The following is a 22,450-nucleotide window of genomic DNA, read 5'->3' as shown; positions in this document are numbered from 1 at the left end:
GTGTCTCACCAAACAGCAATGTCTTTTGATGGGCTTATCATGAACTTTGAAGGAAGTCAGCAAATCAACTATCTTGAATATAAATTGTCATTGAAAAAAAAATATATAACTTCCACAGAGAGAATTAATAATAGCGTCTCCTCCAGCACTTTGTAGCCTCGAAACCAGGCGTGGCTGTCCCATTAAAACCCAAAGGAAGCTTTAGATTGCAGATGGCATTGCCGGAGACGAACGTTTCCTTGAAAGCAATCAGAAGGTCAACACTGTAAACGCCGGCAGCGGTCCCCAAACTATACTTGTTAAAAACAGATTCCTCAAACAGCACCAACTTCTGCCCTTGAACAGCCACATTCTCAAAGCTGACTGTGGTATTAGAGTTTTGGTGAAACGATGCCGTTTCGTTCACCAAAGTCACAAAAGCAAACCTTGTCCTTCCATAATACGCAGTGACTTGGATGTCACTGTACTCGAGGCCGATGTACTTCTTGGGGTTTGTGATGGTGATGTTGAGGGCAAGGTTGTAGGAGAGAGAGTGGTTGGTTTTGGTGTAGTTGAATTGGGTAAGAGAAGCATTGTCGACGTAGAATTTCGGGACGGTGGGAATCTCTGTAATGTCGCTAAATATCATTCCGCAAACAAATATTATGATCAGGGCAAATCTCAATACGTCTGGCTTGGTAATTTTGAGATCGTTGGTTTCGTCGAAAGAAGGGAGGTAGCTGCTGCCAAAGCTTTCATCTTTTGCAGACATGGCTGGCTGCTAAAGAAAGGGAAGAATATTGGAGAGCTTCAGCTAATCTGAGGGCTATAGGATTAGGTTAGAAATTTTTAGAATACAATGGTTACAACAGACTAGGATGGAAGGAAAGTAATTATAGGGGAGTGGGTGGGGAAGAGGAGAATAATCAGGAAATTGATTATGCACATCCGGAATATCTCTAGAAAAATCTGGAAAATATATTTATCATCATCCATGGTTTAAGGGATTGGAGTTGTAGAACAACATGGTACGAATCTTTAGGTGATATATTACGCACGTATACGTTTGAAACTCAAACTGAAAAGTCAAATTATAACCAAATCAAGTCACTGCATTACGAAAGGGGTAGAAAAAGGAAGAAATCAACAAAATTTACTTCTTATACGTGAGTTTGATCTTTACTTGTGTAGTATTACTAATTCACATATTAGATTTAAATAATAATATTATACCTTAAGTAACATCACACACATGACGGTGTGACTATCACACTTCAATATTTTGTGAGAATTGTCGATCGCTTTTTTTTTTTTTTTTCCAAATGCTAGGAAGATTACATTTATAAATTACGTCATAAGTGCAGTACAAATACAAAAAGCTCAAGGCCTAAAATAAGAGGCTACCCGAAACCACAGGCGGACCCAGAAATTTGTTAGCAGAGGTGCAATATTGACTAAGTATGAAAAATGGTTTTTGAAATAATCATTTTCTCAAGATAATTTTTGGCGGCTTTTATTCCTTACACATCAAATAAGAAAACTTGATTTTATGGGATTTTAGTATGAAATATATATTGACTTAATGAGCCATCATTTTTAGCCTAAATCATATTTTGCACTAAAACCGAATTTTCATATTTTGATTTGGTGGGAATTTGATTTTCTAGTATTTTTATTTGAATCCAAATAGGGGGTGCTTTCCTTATTTACATTGTAAACTTAAGTAAATGGAGTAATATAAAAATAAATAAAAGTAAAAGGACAAAGACATTTACTTAAATGTTGAAGATGAAAATAAGGTAATTTGTACAACAATTTAGCAAAGGGGAAATTTGAAGCACTTACAATGGTTTTTCAGGCTAGGGGAGGTGCAGAGCACCTCCTTGCGCCTTACTAGATCCGCCTCTGCCCGAAACACAAAAGGATTTAATCATAATATCAAACTTATATGGTACACCTCCAATTAAACAAGAATAGTTGAACTTTTTTTTAGACAAGATTAGTTGAACATTTTTTTTTAGAGAGACTTGATGATTTGTTAAAGTCCATGGGTTTCGTCGGGAGCAGGTACCACAGTGGTGGCTTCCCCCTTTCCCCTGCTTGACACCAAGGTTCGAAACCCCAAGGGCTTTCTTTCCTCCCAATGTAACCAAAAAAAAAAAAAAGTCCATGGGTTTCTTGGGCAAGAAAAAAGTCCATGGAGGCTTTCATGTTAGTGGGCCACTTTACATAAAGTATTCATATCATTTGAAAAACTTGGATTGGTCTTTAAAACTGGCTAAGGCTCTTCTCTCAGGACAAGTAGTTGGAGTAATACATGAAACCTCTAGTCAAGTTTAACACCACACACACCTACCCTCATCGCTTTTCCGCTTTCGTAATAATTAAGACTTGAATGAAACAGCAAGTTCGGCAACTATTTAATCAAATTAATTAGTAATTAAGATGCTACAAAGTGCGCATATGGAGGGGTGCTTAGGCAATTGCCGTAACTCTATTCAATTTTTTTATTTTTGTTTAATACCTTTCATCATATATTTGGGTTTTGATATATATAATTTGAAGGTTGAAATCAATTTATGTGTCTTTGCATGCAGTATTTAAGTCTTCGTGGTTGTTTATAACCTTTTGCCACATTTTAAAAACCTCAAGCAAAGCATATATGGATTTTGCCAAGTCGATTAGAGCGGATGTGCTCCTCATTTTGCACATGAATTGGAATTTTCATCCCCATAATTTAAAATAAAATATCGTCTTTACACCCAAGCAACTAGTTGAGCTTTTATAACCCCATATGACAGAAAACCAAATGAGCATGAAAATGCATGCCAAATGCCAATACAGTAGTTAAATAACTTCACATTCCATGCATGATGCATGCTTGACATATGCAGTGTGCAGTTGGGAGACTTCGGAAAAGATTAAAGGATAGAGAAGTTTTTTAAAAGAAGCCAAAATGAACAAAATTGCCTTATTTATTTTTGGATTTCCTAAGGAATCATTTACATTTGCATATCTTTAGTTTGAAAGTTGAGAAGTTTTTCTGTTTTTTTTTAATAAATTTGGCTTTTTTTTCAAAAGTGAAATTTTTTTTATGACTAAAACCTAAATTTACTTTCCTTTTTTTTTTTTGGCAGTCCTCTTTCTCTTCTTTGGATAAGTCCATCAACATGTTAATGACACCATCATGCATGATGATCATATCGAGTATGTCAAAGAAGAAAAGCAATTAAATTACGTAAAATAATAATATTATATAGTAGTTTGGATTGGAATTTAACGAAAGTGATGAGATAAGCTATACGCAGTCCCTGGTCGCAAAAGTAAACGCCTAGCTTTATAGTTCAAAAAGAAAAAGGGCGACAGAATAGAAGGCCTTAAAGTTGGACCATATGCTTTTTCAACATATCAGCTCTAAAATTTCACACCACCAAGGAGGCTAGGACAAGTATATATGACTGTATCAAACCCTATCTCTCTCTCTCTCCTCTTCTTCTTCCTCCCTCCTCCTCCTCGCTAATTGTCCCCTCATTTCTTTCTCTCTTCTAGATCTTGATTCATATATATGCACATGCATCAAAAACAAGAAATATATGTACTTAGTTTCTAGCTAGCTAGCAGTAAAAATAATTAATATTGATGATTTAGCATAAAGCTTCATCTATATATTCATCAAGGGTATCAACAAGGTCATAAAGTGGATCGAAAGCATGGGAAGAGGCCCTTTCCTGGTGATGAATCAGAGGAGAAAGCGGAGGATCATCAAATCTTTGAGTCGTTTTCCTCAGCTCGATCTCAGCAAGAGATGTCTGCCATGGTCTCAGCTCTAGCTCAAGTGATTGGAATCACTGACCAAACCCCAGTGGTTCAAATGCCCGCCGAGCCATTGGCAAACCCCCTGCCCAGCGCCACGGAATTGCATGACGATCAACCTCCTCAACTGCAGGCTGCTCAAAATCAAGGTTTAAATATTTGGACAGTTGACCAAGATTTTACACATACACATACATAGCTAGTACTTAAGCATGTTTCATGCTTGCTACTTTATTATTGATTGAGGTCTGCTACACTGACCTAGGATTCATATGGATTGATCGATCGATCGATCTACTTCCTAATTATTTGTTGATTTTGTGTAGATTTATAAGTCCATCATGGATTCATGGACCATGGTCATCATTCTCTCTCTCTCTCTCTCTCTCTCTCTCTCTCTCTCTCTCTCTCTCTCAATAAGTGCCCTAATCAGGTTTCCGCTTATGATGGATTAAGGTTTGCTGTGCAGATTTCCGACTAATGGTTCCATTTCCATCTTAATGATTGTCTTCTTTTGATGGGCATCTTATTAATGATTGTTGATTAGAATCTATTTTAATTTCATTTCCAAATTCTGAATCTTTTTGGTTCATTTTAACTTTTAGAAATCATAGTATATATATATATATATATATGGGTTACACTATTATTTTTCTGATGAATAAGTAATTCATATGGTTCTACTTGTTTCCTAATGCTTTTCCCGAGCCGTTTCTAGCCATATGTATTAATATTTGGGGCACAATAACAACATATGAACAATGCTATACATATGTTACATTTGCTAATAATATTGAGAATAAGAACTATTATGGTCTCATATTAACTGACGGGATTTAGTGTACATATCATCCCCTAATAGAAGTGAGTCCAATGGCGGAGCCACTCCCGGGCCTGGAGTGGCCCTGGCCCCTCCAGATATTTATCTCTCATCTATTATATTATATATAGCATATAGAATTTGTAATAAACAACTTATAATTTAAGTTAAAATTTCCTCTAAAACAAATTAGACATGACTCAATTAGAAATATTTAGCTCTAAACATGTAATTATTGAATATTTAAGTGTTTTATATACTTGTATTTTCTACTTCAGCCCCTCCCAACTTTACAATTCTAGCTCCGCCCCTGAGTGAGTCCTGCCTCTATTAGGGTAATAGTACACTAAGTGTTCAGTTAACAAGGTACAAATAATATTATGATATTGATGATTACCTCTCACAAGAGATGGATACTAGCTACCACATATCTTGAAGAAATATATGTTCATGTCATGAGTGCTAAAATATTCCTATACCATATCTACTTTCTATTTGAATGTTCCTAATTAAGGTGCTTAGTTACTAATTTACCTGGCAAAACACATTACATGTTTGTGAAGGTAATGTGAGGAGAAGGCACTATAGAGGTGTGAGGCAGAGACCTTGGGGAAAATTTGCAGCGGAGATTCGTGATCCAAATAAGGCAGCCCGAGTGTGGCTTGGAACCTTCGAAACAGCCGAGGCTGCCGCACTTGCTTATGATGCGGCAGCTTTGAGATTCAAAGGAAGCAAAGCTAAGCTTAATTTCCCAGAAAGAGTTCAAGGAGGAACTGAGTTGGGTCACCTCACAACAACTGGTCCACAAGACTTAGCAGCTGGGGGGAGTCGAAGAACTGAATTGGCTCATTACAATCAGCCTCTTTCTGATCATCAATATCAACTGCAGGCAAATCCCAATAATGTTAATTTTACTCAACCTGATCAATATGCACAATATTTTCGAGGCGGCAATTATGAGAACCTAAGTTATGATGTTTTACCAAATACTTTTTACGAGAGAGAAAGATCATTTGTTTCCCAGACTTTATCAGCTACCACTACATCTTCATCATCATCTTCAGTGCCTTTCGTACCATATCAACAAGAAGATCAAGATCAACATGTACAACAACAACAGCCCTTAAGCTTTTCTATGGCGCAGCAGCCGTTTGGTTCTTCTTCTTCTTCGAGTTCAGATCCTTATAAGAAAAAGAAAGACTTTGGACAGCACCCTTAGTATCAAGACAAGTTCCAAGTTTCTCTGGGGGAGATGAAGAGAGAATGATATAATGATCCATCTTGGAGCAGAAGTCATGAGATTTTCGTCCTATATATATCTGAACACATATATTTGTTTCCTTAAGTTTTCATGCATTAATTGTTTCTTTTTTGTTTTCTTGAATTAAACCCTTTTTGTTTGTCATCAAGCCATATAGTTTGCGAAATTTGAACGGGGTTGACATTGGAAAGCCCTAGTATTTGTTTGACTGGAGAGAGATTTTCTGTTATTTAAGCTAAGTCGATAAGAGAACATACCAGTTCCATTTATGAGGGTTGATATGAGATGATGAGATTGAAAACCTGCCACCTTTTTTAATTAAGATACATGGATTCTCCTAATCTTCCCAAGCACCCGAACCAGTCCGGTCGAAAACATAAACAGAAAATATATATAAAAAGTGACAAAGGGAAGAGCTGATCGATCGATCGATACGCTGTATTTCTGCAAACAATGGATTCTCTAATACTATAAGGCAAAGACCAGCACACAAGGGGACAATAGCGGTGAATCTGGAGAGAGTCTAGCTAGCTATAAGGACAATATAAACACACACAATTTGGTTAGATAGAAGTGGCTAGAAAGCGGGTTTGCAGCTAATCAAGGCCAGGGAATATTGTTCTAAAGATCATTATAAAATGTCAACTAATTATAGTGGTCATGGAATTCGGCTATGTGTGACAAATGTGTCAGCTTATGCTCTCATTCCCAACTATATTTTTTATCTTCACCGTCCTTCTTGGCTAATGTGTGACACATATATATATATATACAAGTTTTTTATAATCCTATATTTGCAATTTGGCACGTTCAATATGCATTTGCTTAATTATATAATATATAGGTTCAATAGGATTTACGCAATTTCATCTAAAACTCCCAATTATAACGGTTATAACCCCAAAATCAAGCTTATTAAGGTCACGTTTGGTAGACTCGACTAGGTCAAGATTGGACTATTTAGCACCAAGTCGGATTACAACCTCACTAGGTAATCAGGTTCTAAGGGGTATCTACTTAATTTCTTTTCATTCACATACATCCTACCTAGACTAATTAGTTTTTCTTTTCTTTTTATAGATTTGCACTAGTTAATCAAAGGTTCAATTTTATTTGTGCACAAAACGTGTGGATTTTGTTCAAACCGCACACGTTACACATGCAATGTAAATGTGATTAGAAACCCCGGCTCCAAATAATTGTTTAAAAAAAGAACTCCTAGAGTGGAAAGTAACCTAATTTTCAAATCAATCCATTATAATTACAGTTCCTTTTCTTTCTTTTTTAATAATTATGTTATGAATGTAACCACCATTTGAGCCACTTGTTGTGATCAAAGTCAAGTGGAATTCTTGGGTTGATTTACCTACAAGGAGTCAAAACTCATCAAGACATAAAAAGCTGCCCATCATCAATCGAATTCATACCCACACTCTCCTCCAAGCTGCTATGTCCAAAAAAACAAAAGAAAACAAAATCCGCAAACCTTAATTTCTTTGCACTTGGGCATTGCCTCAGGTTGCAAGAGTCAACACAATTATTAAAAAAGACACAAGAAATATTCTATATTATTCTAGCTTAACTTTGGAGAGATGCAAAAGACCTATTAGTATAGTCATTTGGAGTATTTACTCCTTCAGGCAAAGTTTTAGATTCGAGTCTTAAAGATATGTATAGTGCGTATGAATTTAGTATGTTATCGCTCATCTCAATAAAAATGTCTTCAAAATAAAAAACTTCGAGTGGACAAATTGAACTTGAATTTGAATGTAAAGTGAAGAGTTTCTTGCTCTACCCAACTAACCTATCTTACGCTTTATATATCCAATGCATACAAAATAGAACCATCTGAGATCGGCGGAATTGACTCAGCATTGTCCCACTCACGATTTTGATCGATCCATTCAATTAATTAATGACTTGAGGAGCTGGTGTTTCGGCGGCTTCTCTTTGACGACGCGCTCTGTCTTTCGGCTCCATTTGTCAACCTTTACGGCTCCAGTCCTTTTCCTGCTTAAATCGCTATTTTGGTTGTTTTTTAATTGGTCTTTTCTTCTCTTCGACCAGAAAAATCTCGTAAACCATTATTTCTTTGGCTACAAGATTAATTTTGAACTTGACTGGAAGTATACTACTACTATTGTAACTCGTTATATTTTTATGAACATCATATTCATTGCGATACTTGCTAGGTTGAGAGTTCATCCGTCCCTTTTTTCCATATGAATTTTATGCCAAAAAAAAAAAGGGAGTTTTACTAAAACACCCAAAATGGGGGTTGAAATTATAAAAAAACCCAAGCACTATTGAAACATATAAACACACCCAAAACCCATCATTACACACACTCAAAACCCATTTATAAACACACCCAAAAAGTTGACTTTGGGGTTAATTTTGGGTGTGTTTCTATGTTTAAATAGTGCTTGGGTTTTTTTATAAATATATGTCTAGGATTGGGTTTATTTATAAATTTGTAAAAAAATAATGTATAAAGCCCATAGCGATATAATAGATTGATCGTTCCAACTTAAGTTGTATATATAGAGTATAACGATTTGGAACTTTTTTTTTAATACAAGCGATAGTTTAAACTAATTTCTCACACACACATACAATTATTATGATGTGAGAGACCTCTAGTATACAAGTGAAGACCATTTTTCATTAGGCTAGATCTCGTTGGTATAATGGTTTGGATTTTAAGTTATGCCTGAGCGTAGAATCCTTTATGGGTTAGAATTTACATAGAGCCCTAGATAGCCATAAATCTCAAGCCCATCCTGATCAACGTCAACAAAGCCAGAGCCCAATAAAGATAAACAAAAAGACACATTCAAGTGCTAAAATATGGAATTATAATGTGGACAAATCTCTCCAAATCTATATTGATTTGTCATCTTTGGGATCTTTTTTGAGAAATATCGTAATTTGTTATTGCATCCTAACTAAATGCTTTCCTCATGAACTTTCTAGAATGAAAATAATAACTTTTTTATATGCAAACATTTGTATTCTGTGTGACCCAGGGAATATGTGAGGAGGAGACAAAAATACAGAGGAGTGAGGCATTTTGCACGGTAGGGCAAATGGACGGCTGTGATTCACCATGCAAAGGAGCATGTAGTCTGAATCAGCCGAGGTTGGTAAGCTTTTGTTATCTTACTCTATAATTCAAGAGATTTATTTCCTCGATTAATTAAGGGATTTGCTTTCTTATTTTATATATCTTCAAAGAATTCTTGTAAAAGCCACTCATGTAAACTCTTATATATCTCCTTATGTATAAGAATATTCAAACCATGTAACCTAAAATATTCAAACCATATTCATATTTTAGAACGAAGGTGTTGCTCCAAAGGATGTCTTCATCACCAGGTAAATCTTGATCTTGATGTATTTTGTCAATTTAGTTTATGTAGAAGGTTGTAATTCATTGTTATTGTTGAGACAAGTTTATGTAGATTATTCATTCCAAGAATTCTTGTTATGCACTCGTTCCAACCCTCAACTCTCTTTTCTAAGAGCATCTACAATGGGCTCCCTAAACCACCTCCTTAGACAAATTTTAGGGAGGAATCGTAAAAATGCAACTCCAACCACGTTCCATATCCACCTCCTAAGATAGGGAGTCCTCTAGGAGCTCCTAAATCTGAAGAGAGAAAAAGGACTCCTAGTCGCTCCCTATAATTTAATGAATATTTCAAACCTTTATTTAATGCTAGCTATTTTTTATTTTATTTTTTAATATAGATGAACCAATCAAAAAAGAGTTATAGCATTTACGACTCTCCAAATTAGGGAGTATGGTTGGAGTTGAAATTTTTTAGAGAGCTCCTAAAATAGCTTTCTTATATTTTTAGCCAAATTTTAGCTAAGAAATAGAGAACATCATTGTGGATGCTCTAAGTTCATCAATATTAAACGAACGCACCACTAAGACTTGTTCCACTTTTGGAAGATTCAAATCTAGATTTTTCATCCATGAAAGAGGTTTGGTTATCTGCAAGGGGGAGTTGAATGACTAGTATCAAATTGAATAGGGTTGACCTCCAAGGAAGTCCAACTTGCCCAATTTGCATCCGTGTGCATCCAAGTGTAGAATAGTAATCTTGGCAAAAAAAAAAAAAAAGGTGTAGAATAGTAATAATAAATAATAATTGAACTAAATTAATTTAAAAATAAAAGGTTTGGAATGTTGGAGGATGGTTTCTTCAAACGTCCACACCACGAAGACGAAATATATATATATAAGTATAAAGATTCCTGTAGCAAACCCTATCTCCCATCTATTTTCCTCCTCCTCTCATATCTTGTCCTCCCATCTCTTTCTTTCTTTATTTCCTTTGCTGGTCTTCTTGATCTTGAGAAATATTTATTGTACTGCTCTGGTGTTGAGTTGTCAGCCATATCATTTAATTCATGTATCAAAGCTAGAACAAATATTTATCATCAGCTGCTGCTGCTGGTGATTTAGCAATATATCAATAGCCAGTTTCATAAAGTGGATCGAAAACATGGGAAGAGGCCACTTCCTGCCGATGAATCGGAGGCGAAAGAGGAAGATCAAATCTTCCCTGTTTACTCATCTCGATCTCAACAAGACACATCTGTTATGATTTCAGCTCTAGCTCAGGTAATTGGAAATACTGACCAAACCCCACTTCAACAAGTGCAAGGAAATCCATTAATCACCTCACAATCCAGCCCTGCAGAAAGCCAATCTCAACCAGCACTGCAAGATCAAGGTATTGTTATATGCTGTTAGCCATGTAATCTTTTTTTCTTTTTTATTCCTCCTTCTGTTCCAATCATATGGTTTTCTTCCAACCCTTTTGTTATATGTTATCAATCTTGATTCATTTCTCCAAAGTAATATAATATTGCTTCAATTTAAGTTATTGTTCTTCCTAATTTGAAATATAATATATATATGCATATATATTATCCTATGCGAACATCTGGATATTAATGCAATGTATTTTGTACTACCCCTCATTGCTTTCTTGTTTACAATAGCATCTGCGGGATAATAATATACGGACATCCGGACAAGGTGATTCGAAAAAGTACTAAAATTTCAATAATTCAATTTGGTGGTCAAATGATATCAAATTCAGTATAAATAATTTCTGAATGCATATCTACAAAATAGACAGTTTGAATTAGTAAAATACAATATAGAGTGAGCTCTACAATGGTGTTCCTCAAATAATTTAACGGGATGGATCCCTCAATAGAAACTACATATATATATATTGATCAATTTCAATATACAACTGGTGTTTTTGCTTCTTTTTCAGAAATTAATATCTTTATTCTTGTATTCTAACCAATGCTTTCCTCAATAGGGAATGTGAGGAGACAACACTATAGAGGAGTGAGGCAGAGAAAGTGGGGTAAGTGGGCGGCTGAGATTCGTGATCCGATTAGGGCAGCCCGGTTGTGGCTGGGCACTTACGACACGGCTGAGGCTGCTGCACTTGCCTATGATAAAGCAGCTCTCAGCTTCAAGGGAAGCAAGGCTAAGCTTAACTTCCCGGAAAGAGTTCAAGAGAGCTCAGAATTTGGCAACCTCACAATTACCACTCAACAACACCACAACTTGAACAATCCAGAAAATGTTGAACGAGTTCAAGTTACAGACCCTGTGGTTCCCAATCCTCCTCATCAGGCTATTTCTCAACCGACATATTCCAATGTTTTTAATTATGCACCATATGTTCAAGGTGAAAGTAACAACGTAGATTATAATGTTCATCAAGTGCTGCCATCTCATGAGAATCACGGACCGCAAATCTTACCCGCCACATCTTCTACATCATCTTCCATGCCATCTCAACAAGAAGAGCTCCGAAGAATGCAGGTTGGTTCTTCTCGTTTGAGTTCGGATCTTCCTAATAAATATAGGAAAGACTTTCAAGGCAGTCACTGAAGATGATAATGACGAGGAGAGCAAAACCTGTGTGAACTCGGGTAATTATAAGTTTGATGTGTGTGTGATAATGATGAGGAGAGAAAACCTGTGTGAACTCGGGTAATTATAAGTTTGATGTGTGTGTTTTTCTGTTGCTTTATTTTCGTTAATTTCTTTCGGGATTTTTTGCTATCTACTCAAGTTCAGACCATCAAAAAGTTGGAATGATGGAGGTTAATTTGACAGAAATGTCTTCATGATAAAAACCAAGTTTCATTATAAGCTATTAACCATATAAATAAGATAGCTGAAAAGGTACCTTGAGAGATGTGGGTCATGGGTCATGTTCATGCATGGCACCGGCAGATTCATGTTAGCAGATGCATGGTAAGCCCATGTTGTGTGCATATATACAAAACTGAACGTAATTAAGTTGTCGAATATCACAAGTTTGTATATCAGCAAGACGTACCCAGAGACCAAACGGGAATAATTTGATTTCTGGAAAGAAGAAGATGTTGCTTTGAAATGAATGAATAATATGTAGGCTAGCTTGGTGGGGACTCTTGTAAGACGGTCGTCGAATTCGGCAGTGGGTGACAAGATTTTGGAGTTTAAACACGACAGCTATATGATTGCTTTACTTTTGGAAAACGGTCTCACGCGTTTTTCTACCTTGCACTCATAACAATCTGACAACGTTTTTCTGCCTTGCACTCATACACGGTCTCATGATAATATATTCTTCAACGTATATTCTTTCGCTCTTTTACTATATATGAAATTTACGGAGTAATTTTTCAGAATGACTGTTTATTAATGACATATTACACTCACGACAATGGAGTCTCCCTCTTTCTTTTTCCTTTTCTTGACTAAAAACCAAAATCGTACAACCAAAAATGGACAGATCAACCCTAAATCGTTAGATGTGTGTTTCAACTTTCACATATCATTTTCTCTTTGTATCTTTAGGGAATGGGTCGGTGTTCAACTTTGAAGACATGCACAATATCAAACGCATGAATGGGACAGTTACAACTAAGTTTCATGAATCATGGATACGACCGGCACCATGTAAATGGACATTGCAATGGACATAACAGTATCATTCATTGAGAGAGAGATGACTGAATAAGTGGGTGGGCAACTTTGGTTGAAGCCAAAAAGAAACCGACTGGGAGTTGACTTGAGTTCCAGTCTCCACGCTGGGGGTTGACTTGTGTAAATGAGAGATGACTGGTAAGTGGAGGCAATTTTGATTGGATCAACTTTTGACTTTTGGCCAACGCTTCCTCTGCCTTTCATTTCATAGACGACTCGAACTTCTTTTGTCGGCTCCAATTTTCAAACCTTTCGGCTGTCAGAGAATCACATTCACTTCAACTAGAAGCGATCGCTCTCGTGAACGTGCTCCACAGCCCACTTCCTTAACAACTAAGATAAGGGTCGTCCGTGGACCGGGCCAGGTCAGACCAGCCCAAAATTATTGTACTTTTTTCCAGACCGGATTTAGTATCGGGCTGGACCGTACTTGGGCCACAACAGTTTAGCACAGCTACTATCCATTATGGAGAGCCTGCTCATTCATGATGGAAATTCTGTTTATTCAATGCAAGTTTTAATTAGAGCATGTTTTGATATGTGAACAATTTGCATAATATAATGCCGTTCTTGTTAGCGTTAGGACTTGATTAACTAAATTTATTTGAGCTAGAATAATCGAGCACATAAAAATCAGAGTTTTTCTATTTAAATCTCACATTTTTCTTTGTTCACCCCAATACTTAAATCATTAAGCTTTTAAGTTATATTATTATGTAAAAAGACAAAAAAGTCATCCAACTTAATATTTAACCCTAATACAGATACACACACCTCATACATCCCACCACTCTTCATATTAAGTTTTAGAAAAACAGAATCTCCTCTACACCCTATTGTCATAATACTCTTCTCTTTCAATCCAAGAAACCTACTACACTCTCATCTTCTCTTCACAAACCCTAAATACGGCAAATCATAATCAAACAAATAAATCAAAAATAATAATAATCATCATCATCATAATTAAAGAAACAAAACTGAGGGGAAAAAAAAAACTAGACCTTGACTGTGAAGCAAAGAAACAATGCCTGCTTAAGCCTTTGATTGATATATAATCTGAAAATTGCCACATGGGTTTACTTTGTTGAACAAGAAAAAAAAAACATTAATAGTAAACTAATGATGCTACACATTTGACAAAAGTGTTTTTATCTCTTTTAAGTAATGTGATGTAGAGGTGAATTTAGAATGGTGAGGGGCAAGATAGCAGGGTGTGAAGTGTGAAGTAGATGAGTTTTTTTATTTATTTTTTCTGGTGGGTGTGTATTTAAAGAGAGTTTGAGAAGATAGTGAGGTTTTCTTAGAAATTTTGAAATTTTGAAATAGAAATTGCGGTGAACTTAGAATATGAGGTGAATAAATAGAAGTGCGATGTTTAAATAGAAAAACTCAAAAATCATGAGACAAAGGATCCCCATAACACTGAAAGGTATATATTTCCACCAATGCCAGAATATGACAACGTAATAACAAAGGAACAATTGGTACAATAAGCGGGGAAATACTCGTGGAGATCGAACAAATACAGCAGCCGTGCGAACGCTGAATGCCGAGAAGAATGTTAACAGAAGCGAAACATATTATATTATGACCTTACAAGTTATGCATCCGTAGTCTCCTGAGCCTTCTTCGCATAAGCGCCTTCTAAGCATTCTTTAGCTCTATGGACCTTTGACTGAAGATAAAAGCTTCCCTTTGTGGCATTCTGCTTGAACAAGCTGTCGTACCTCTACAATAAGGGAATTTGTTTCAAGAATGAAATGACTAACATTTCTCTCAGAAGATTTGACGCTAACATTTAGATGCAGGGAAAACAACAGAGTTCAAAAATGGATGAATAAAGCAAACCTGCGAGATCTCCTCCCATGATGCATGCTCTGTGACACCTAGAACCTGCCTTGCCTCTGGTTCAGCCATAGATTTGCTTGCTCTTCTGATATTCTGTACTGCTTCCCGAGCAACACCAGACTTTGAAGCATCTGCATTCAGTGATACCATAAAGAAACTATCTTAAACTACAGCTGGTAAGTATACTTGTGACAACAAAGCAGCAAGAAACCTAAGGACGAACTACACACAGCATGTGTATTCTGTAACTTAAAAGAGTTCATGAGAAACTATCTAGCTCTGAATTTGGGATTGCAAGAAACCATACTTGAGAGTGCCTGACGGTATGCTTGGACGAAAGCCCTGCCCAACACTGCCGAGCCCAATACAATCACATTGGCAAGAATTTTGGCAGCCTGTACACACAAAGAACGGCTTAAGTGAAAATCTCGTTGAATTTTAGGTGTCAGTTGTCTTCCGGGTGGTGTAGATGGAACAAAATAAAAAGTTCACTGCAATTACAGTGGGGAGGGTATTTGTGGGGCAAAAGTTCGCTTTTGGGCATCATTGTCGGATTGGGTTTCCTCTAAATTCTGTCATAGACCTTTATTCTTTATTCATGTGGACTAGCAGGCTATTGTTTCTTAAGATGTTCTTTATTTTTAGAAGTTTTGGAATGTTAATTAGATATATCATCAGATGTTTCTTGTAGATGGATGTTCAAGGTCTTATATGCATATTCAATGGACAGCTTGTTCAGGGGGAAAATTTAAATTTAAAAAAAAAAAAAAAGCAACTGTCTCGTAAAGGGTCAACAACGGAAACTTATTTACTAGTAACAGGTTAAAAGGTAAGCAGAAAAAAAAAATTACGAAAGATGGCCTGAAGCTGAAGAAGAAACTAATAAATCTATGAGACAAGTATCATTCAGCAGACATACCATCACTGACGAAGAAGCGAATAAAACCCAGAAATACAGTAATACGGCAATTCCGTCAGGATTCAAGAAACCTACAATAGCACAATGGATATGTAAGATATTGTTGTAATCAAATTACAATTATCTCTCAGTGCCTTTCAGGGTTTGACTAACTATTAGACAATAGAAACAGAAATACAAAACAATTCTAGCATTAGGGCCATGCCACCATCCTCAGATGACAACATCCCAATACTTTATGACATAAAACCTTGCATCAAGAAACCAAATTTGACAGACCCAAAGACACCCATGAATTGAAAACCATCTTTCCACATTGTTCATCATCAGTATGAGAATTCTGGTTCAACAGTTTTCATACAGTTTCTGGTTACAAAATAACTCAAGCAAGAGACGTGTAGTGTTCTCTGAAGAATTTCTCTTTAAGGAAAAATATTATGCGCAAAGGTCCCAAATACGAAGAATAGCTAGAGAAAAGAGGCAATTATTTTTTAGATGAACCCAAAAAAAAAAGCACAGAAATTGCCTGATATAAGTACATCAACAGAGAGACAGAGAGAGAGAGAGAGACTTACAGATCGAATTTGGTGATGACAGGTCTGGGTTGTGGTTGAAGGAAGAAGGGGTTTAGGGTTTTAGACGCACAGAGGGGTTTTACAGAAACTGAAGCGGAGAAAGGTTGTTGGCATTGAGTGAGAAAGAAGCAAAGGACAACTACAAACTTGGAAAACCCAATTGGGCCTTAAACACCGGGTTGGGTTTTTAAATTCGAATCCGAGTCAATCTCGACTTAAAAATACTAGAGCTTACTTTTAATATTTTTATTCCTTTACCAAGATCATTTTTATTTTAAGTTAAAATCTTAACACCCAACCCCCCAACAAAAAAAAATTAACTTCGTAATATTGTTTTTGATTAGGTATATTGTGATCCTCCTCTTCATACTACAAATTTAGCATCTCCATCCATGAGCACATGTAGTTGAGTAATTTTTCAATGAAGACAACGAAAAACGGAGGCGAAATTTCATTTTAATCAGTCTATTAGTCACGTATGCTTAATTGCTTATTACTACAATAAAACGGAACTTAATAATTAACTTTCTTAAATTTGAATCTCCTTCCTTCTCCCCTAATCAAAGAGAAAAAATAGAACATCAAATTTTTTTCAGAGGGGATACAATTGGTGGCCCGAAGCTTGAAATAACAACAAAATTCAAGACTCATTTAGAAATAGATAGCATAAGAACTTTCATGATTGCGAAACCTTGCAACATTGATCCATGAGCTACATCAGCCATTGTTTTGTTTTGGCATTAAGTACAAAAGAACTGTCATAATCTAAGCAAGCAGACTTTAGACATTTGAGCCTTACAAAAAAAAGTTTGTATGCTATGCTGGTTCTCCCAAAAAGAACCTTCAACTTGATCCATAAACTGTGGACGCTATTAGAAATCTCAAAAACAACCTTCAACAAAAACCCTTGTAAGTTCCACATTCCAACCACCAATGCAACCAATCATTCAAAATCATCGTCAGTTTTCACATGCAGAGGACTTGATGGTGAAACATTTCCTTCATCATCACCCAATGCTTCCTCCTCCTGAGCCTTCTTCCTCCCTCGGGTCCTCGCTGCAACACTGCCTTGAACCGCAGCTTTCTTCCCACGATTCGCAACCGGAGCCACTGACTTTTTGCTCTCCTTTGCATCCTCAACAGATTTCACTTGCAGAGGACTTGATGGTGAACCATTTCCTTCATCATCTTCCAATGCTTCCTCCTCCGGAGCCTTCTTCCTTCCTCTGGTCTTTGCTCCAACACCAGCCTGACCAGCAGCTTTCCTCCCACGCTTGGCAACTGGAGCCTCCGACTTATTGCTCTCTTGTGGATCCTCATCAGATTGCACCTGCAGAGGACTTGATGGTGAACCATTTCCTTCATCATCTCCCATTGCTTCCTCTTCCAGGGCCTCCTGACCAGCAGCTTTCCTCCCATGCTTTGCAACTGGAGCCACTGACTTGTTGCTCTCTTTAGGATTTCCCAGCTCAGAATCTCCCTCCAAACCATCAGCCTGGACAGCAGGAATTTCATTTAACTCCCCATCATCCGTCTTTGTTGAGCAATCACCGAGATCAAATTTTACACGTTTGGGGCTCCTTGTGGACTTGTGGGTTGAAGGAGAATTCTGCCCGCCATCATTAACGACTTTTCCTTCAGACATCTGAGTGCTAGCTTCATTGTCAGAATCAGCCATTCCTTCTTCACTTGACTCCTCAGGTGGATCCACATTCTGCTCCTCTTCATTTGTAGATTTTAGAGACTCAATCATATCCATTATCTCTCTATTCACCTATCAGGATCAATCCCACAAGACAACGTAAAACTCCATAAGGTAATGTTTCATTGGATGCCAAGAAGACAAAAGAGGATAATCAAAAGCAATTTTTTTCCTGGGGGCAGTCATCTCTATGATTCCAGGATTTATATCTTATCTTCCAATAAATTAAAACGAAAATGTACAAATGACAACAAACCTGAGGATTTTGAAGAAAATCAGAGATGTCGGTGGGACAAGAAGGGCAGTTCATGACATTCTTTTGAGATCGAAGAGACCGCCCACCTCTGTTTCTTTCTCTGACAAAACTCTTACCAGCAAAAGCACCTTCTAAACACAACTTGCAAAAGTTATGAGCACAAGGTGTGGTTATTGGTGAAGTCATCACCTGCCGGCAAATTTGGCAGCTGAATTCTGCAGATCAAGACAAATCAACATTAGCATGAAATCTGATATCATATACCATAAGCATGTTAACTATCTCAACAATAAACAAAGTTAATGAATAACCTGTTGGCAGAGTCTAAATTAACTAAGTCCAAAGAACAACCACCAACCCAGCGGTCAATATTGTCTTTTCTAAATGGCTCAAATCTCCCATATCAAACTTCCTTACCAAAACGATGATTGTGAAGGAAGAAATAATACTGATGAAGTGAGTGTGCTTTCCTATAGTAGGACTGAAAGGGTGGGGGAGAGGAAGAGAGAGAAAGAGAGACCTTTCAAGAGCCTATCTCGGACAGTAGTGTTGTGTGCTTTCCTGATTGCTTTCCTTGACCTCTTTCGATCATCAGGATTTAATGCTTGAACAGGCTTTTTGCTGACAGGCGCTGGCTTTTTCCATGTCCAGCGGCCATCTTTCTCCTGATAACATTGTACAATATAGTTTATGAAATCAAGATGACAATATCAAACCACAGTGACCTACTATGAATATTAATTGTCCACAGCCTAGACAGGGACAAGATGTTCTAAGACAGAGGAGCCCCAATGACTACAAAACCAAGAAAATAAAATATTTCAAATCCAGTTACGAAAAACTAAAATAAAATAACTTACATCAAAGTCCCAAGATGGACTTTGCTTCCTCTCTGTTATATCTGTGGCTTTCTTCAGCTCGGGAATAGGAGGTAAGGGTCTAGGTCGATCCCCATGTTCATCACTGCAGTTCAATTTGCAAAGATCAATCAAAAAGGTCTACCACAGAAGAGGTCATAACAGAAGCTAAAACTTACCTCGTCCATGGTGCAGGTTCATTGTCACATCTGACAAAAAGATACCGGCAGACCTTGAACCCCTAATTGAGCAAAACCATTCAGTAAATCAGTTCAGGAAAGTATAGGAACCCATCAGGCACTTCCAAAGTCTGGGATAGCATATATCTATTTACCTGAACTCCAACCTTTTTCCAACATTTTTCTATTCTGTAGCATCCATCATACCGCACACCTTTCTCAGGGGCATAAGAGGAGCGCTTCTCCTTGTGAGACCTAAGAATCAAATGGAAGGGAATAGGTTATGCTCAATGGAAAATGTTAGAACACAATAACAAACAATTGATACCAAGACACATAATTTGAGAACTTGACTCATCTAAACAAACTTTCATATAGGATCAGCCAATGTTAAATCAGCCAAAACATAAATGGTCATTCAAACTAGCCCTCAAATAACAGATGAACTTAAGAAAAAAAAAATCAAAAGTTGACCAAGTCTTAACACAGTATAGGGTGAGTGTGTTTAGAACATGGATATTTACCTTACCACTCGAACAGGATAACCTTTCAAGCAACTAACTTGGAGAGCCTTGTTATATTTGTCAAATGTCTGGTCAAAAGACTGTTCCTTGTTTGTTCGCTTATTCCCACTCAAATCCCTTCCACCACTGACATGCACATCCATGTAAACAAGGCAGCAAAAGTAAATAAGGGAAACCAGTGAATAAAGAGAAATTAATTGATCATAAACACAAGATGCCTGGTGAGCAAAGTGACCAAAAGATAAAATATGAAAAAGTTCTCTATGTAGAAACAGGAGCTGGATACAAAAACAACATAATAATTTATATCAATTGTGCACAGTATGTGAACATAATAAATACTTGAATTGGAGCAGAAAACCATGGAAATGGCTGATCTTATATGAACAACTAGAACATAGAGGGTTTTACCAATGTTATCATGGTACAAAATAAAGAACGTCAAAAACCTTCAAGAGAAATGAAATAGAAGGCACAATTTAAGTGGAGGATCAAGTGACAAACCTTCCAGTGTATAAGAACCACTCTCCATGATCCTCATCATCAAGGTACCCACCTGAAAGCACAACTGACTGTGCACCATGATTAGACTGTCCAGCTATACCAGAAACATGGGGAAAGTGTACACCCCATTGTCTACATTCCAGCCTATCCTCCCAACTTTCCCCAACCAGCACACCTCGATTTCTCTCTGGATCATTTTCAGCAGGAATAGGTCCAAAGTGATCTGATGGAATAGTGACAAATATCTTGCCACTGGCAGCATTTGCTTTTCCAGTCTTCTGAGCCCGGTCTGTAGTGTAGGCTTTGTCAGGCCTGTCTTGGTTTTGTATAAACTGATAAATCTTAGCAGGACCCCCAGTAACATTTGATTTTGACACCTTAGCCATACGGATGGCAACTACAAGTGAAGAGTTGATGCGGGGTTGACTTGCCATTTTGGGAGGAATGGCATTGCGGCACTTTGCACAAGTACGCTTCCCTTGTCCAACCCATTTCTGGAAGCACTTCAGGCAGAAATTGTGTCCACATGGTGTCTGGAAACGAAAGCATACAACAATTTTTTATTAACATGATTTAACTATATCAGTTCAACAATCTACTAATTCTCCTCTGATGTTTCATAGGCAATGACACAAACATTATGAATACAGACCACATTCAACGCCTGAAACACAAATTATCTCGAATGCCAAATAATTCCAAATCCCATTTTCCTATCCAAGCAGTTTCTTAGTTTATTGAATAAATGTTAACAAGATCGCCCCTTCAAACCCCATGCAGGATAATATGGGAATGACCAAACTATGTGGACCAGCGAGGATGTCAAATGGTCAACAAAAAGATTGAATACAGATGGTAGACTCCTTTTGCATTAGTTGGAGCATTAGTAAAGTACATCATGAAGATATTTGAAAACTCAAATTTCCAAAAAAATAAAGTAATGAGTGCCAAAAGAGAAATCTAAAAACTAATAAGAACTGCTACACTAAGAACAAAAAAGGTAGAGCGCCATCAAAGGAAAACATAAAGTAAATGATAGGGCCACATTACCCTAATTACAGGATCAGAGGTAACAAAAGGCAATTTCACAAAATAAACTAGTCAATTCCACATTTGGGCAGGAACCAAGTTGGAGAAGCTACAGAGATTAAAGAAATTTGGGGATATCCGACTAAAATTAAAGCATCAGAAACATAAATAGCGAAAAAAATCATTTTAAAGAAGAAAAGCTTTTAGGAAAACGTAATAATCAACCCCAAAAGCGGAAGAATACAAAATGAGAGAAAACCAGCTCATCTCATCACGCTTTCTCAGGAACATGTATAATCAGTCACAGAACAAGGACGACGAGTCCAAGATATATAAAAATAAAAAGAATTACACTAATATGTGTGCCAAAAAGCCCTCACACCAACTCGAATACCCAGAACAAGTGTAACCGAAAAAAAATTCTAAAAATTAAGAAAATAAAAAATAAGAAAAAGAATAAGACGAATCGTACGAACCGTAACAGGTCTCTCCGGTAGCTGCATGCAGAAGCAACAGTAGAAAATTTTATCCAGAACATCCAAGACGTCCCTCCCTCCCTTCTGACGACCTCCGTCTTCTTCGTCCACTTCAGCTTTGCCGCTCAACAGCTCCTGTCGCTTCTTCGCCTTCTCCTGCTCCGTCAACGACTCGTCATTTTCGATCGCCCGGATCGCCGCGACCAACTCGCCGGAGCCGGCGGAGTTCACGGCGGGAGCGGCCGGAGATTCGCCGGAGAACGTCGTGCAGTCTGGGCACTCCCACTGGAGAGTGGATGCCAGGCTTTCGGGTCGGGTCACGAGGCAGGCCACGTGCCAGGGCGTGACGCAGGTCTTGCAGGTGAGCTTGTCCTCGTCCGACGGTTTCCTCTTGCAGAGCATGCAGACGCCGTCGCCGTCGCACGGCAGATGGCTAACGTACGCCATGGAGGACTGTACGATAAGGACAGGGAAGTTAAATGCGCCTGAGAGTAAGAGACTTAAGGACAATGTGAGGGAAAGACGTTGGAGGAGCGATGGATTTGGAAAGACTCGGAATGTATATATTAGAGGGAGATTGAGGGACGGCGGGTTATTGAAATGTGTTGGAGTGGTTTTGAAATTTTGGAGGTAATCTGGTGTGCCGCGGTCTGCGGAAGTTGGTACGTGTCAATCGGGATATGG

The 22,450-nt window shown here is 37.5% G+C and overlaps 5 protein-coding genes and 1 long non-coding RNA gene across 6 annotated transcripts; 2 read left to right on the top strand and 4 right to left on the bottom strand.

Annotated features, from left to right (window-relative positions):
- Nucleotides 1-19: 19 nt before the first annotated feature.
- Nucleotides 20-894, bottom strand: LOC103338236 (NDR1/HIN1-like protein 10). The gene has a single exon (XM_008241420.2). It carries the CDS (start codon nt 749-751, stop codon nt 125-127), a length of 627 nt encoding a protein of 208 aa, XP_008239642.2. The 5' UTR covers nt 752-894; the 3' UTR covers nt 20-124.
- A 2,487-nt stretch (nt 895-3,381) lies between these two features.
- LOC103338237 (uncharacterized) lies at nt 3,382-6,081 on the top strand. The gene is made up of 2 exons (XM_016795599.2): nt 3,382-3,941; nt 5,176-6,081. The coding sequence occupies exons 1-2, from the start codon at nt 3,785-3,787 to the stop codon at nt 5,829-5,831; spliced, it is 813 nt and encodes a 270-aa protein (XP_016651085.2). The 5' UTR covers nt 3,382-3,784; the 3' UTR covers nt 5,832-6,081.
- Nucleotides 6,082-10,139: 4,058 nt separating this feature from the next.
- Nucleotides 10,140-11,944, top strand: LOC103338238 (uncharacterized). Its single transcript, XM_008241422.2, has 2 exons — nt 10,140-10,621; nt 11,225-11,944. The coding sequence occupies exons 1-2, from the start codon at nt 10,489-10,491 to the stop codon at nt 11,806-11,808; spliced, it is 717 nt and encodes a 238-aa protein (XP_008239644.2). The 5' UTR covers nt 10,140-10,488; the 3' UTR covers nt 11,809-11,944.
- Nucleotides 11,017-12,816, bottom strand: LOC148915306 (uncharacterized). The gene is made up of 2 exons (XR_016122236.1): nt 12,110-12,816; nt 11,017-11,835 (listed from the first exon to the last, which is right to left on the bottom strand). It is a non-coding gene; the product is annotated as an uncharacterized LOC148915306 (long non-coding RNA).
- Nucleotides 12,817-14,296: 1,480 nt separating this feature from the next.
- On the bottom strand, nt 14,297-16,396 carry LOC103338153 (Protein Transporter, Pam16). Its single transcript, XM_008241345.2, has 5 exons — nt 16,240-16,396; nt 15,665-15,735; nt 15,053-15,140; nt 14,746-14,876; nt 14,297-14,626 (listed from the first exon to the last, which is right to left on the bottom strand). Exons 2-5 carry the CDS (start codon nt 15,665-15,667, stop codon nt 14,498-14,500), a joined length of 351 nt encoding a protein of 116 aa, XP_008239567.2. The 5' UTR covers nt 15,668-15,735; nt 16,240-16,396; the 3' UTR covers nt 14,297-14,497.
- Nucleotides 16,397-16,889: 493 nt separating this feature from the next.
- Nucleotides 16,890-22,336, bottom strand: VIM1 (Zinc finger (C3HC4-type RING finger) family protein). The gene is made up of 9 exons (XM_089055779.1): nt 21,767-22,336; nt 20,262-20,794; nt 19,758-19,883; nt 19,389-19,488; nt 19,234-19,295; nt 19,058-19,160; nt 18,718-18,862; nt 18,198-18,412; nt 16,890-18,013 (listed from the first exon to the last, which is right to left on the bottom strand). The coding sequence occupies exons 1-9, from the start codon at nt 22,211-22,213 to the stop codon at nt 17,183-17,185; spliced, it is 2,562 nt and encodes an 853-aa protein (XP_088911905.1). The 5' UTR covers nt 22,214-22,336; the 3' UTR covers nt 16,890-17,182.
- Nucleotides 22,337-22,450: the final 114 nt, after the last annotated feature.

This window comes from Prunus mume, linkage group LG7 (genome assembly GCF_029339155.1).
Source record: "Prunus mume cultivar Tortuosa linkage group LG7, ASM2933915v1, whole genome shotgun sequence".
In the NCBI taxonomy this organism is placed as follows: Eukaryota; Viridiplantae; Streptophyta; class Magnoliopsida; order Rosales; family Rosaceae; genus Prunus; species Prunus mume.
Note: the sequence above shows the minus strand (reverse complement) of the source record. Positions and strands in the feature narration are given on the sequence as shown.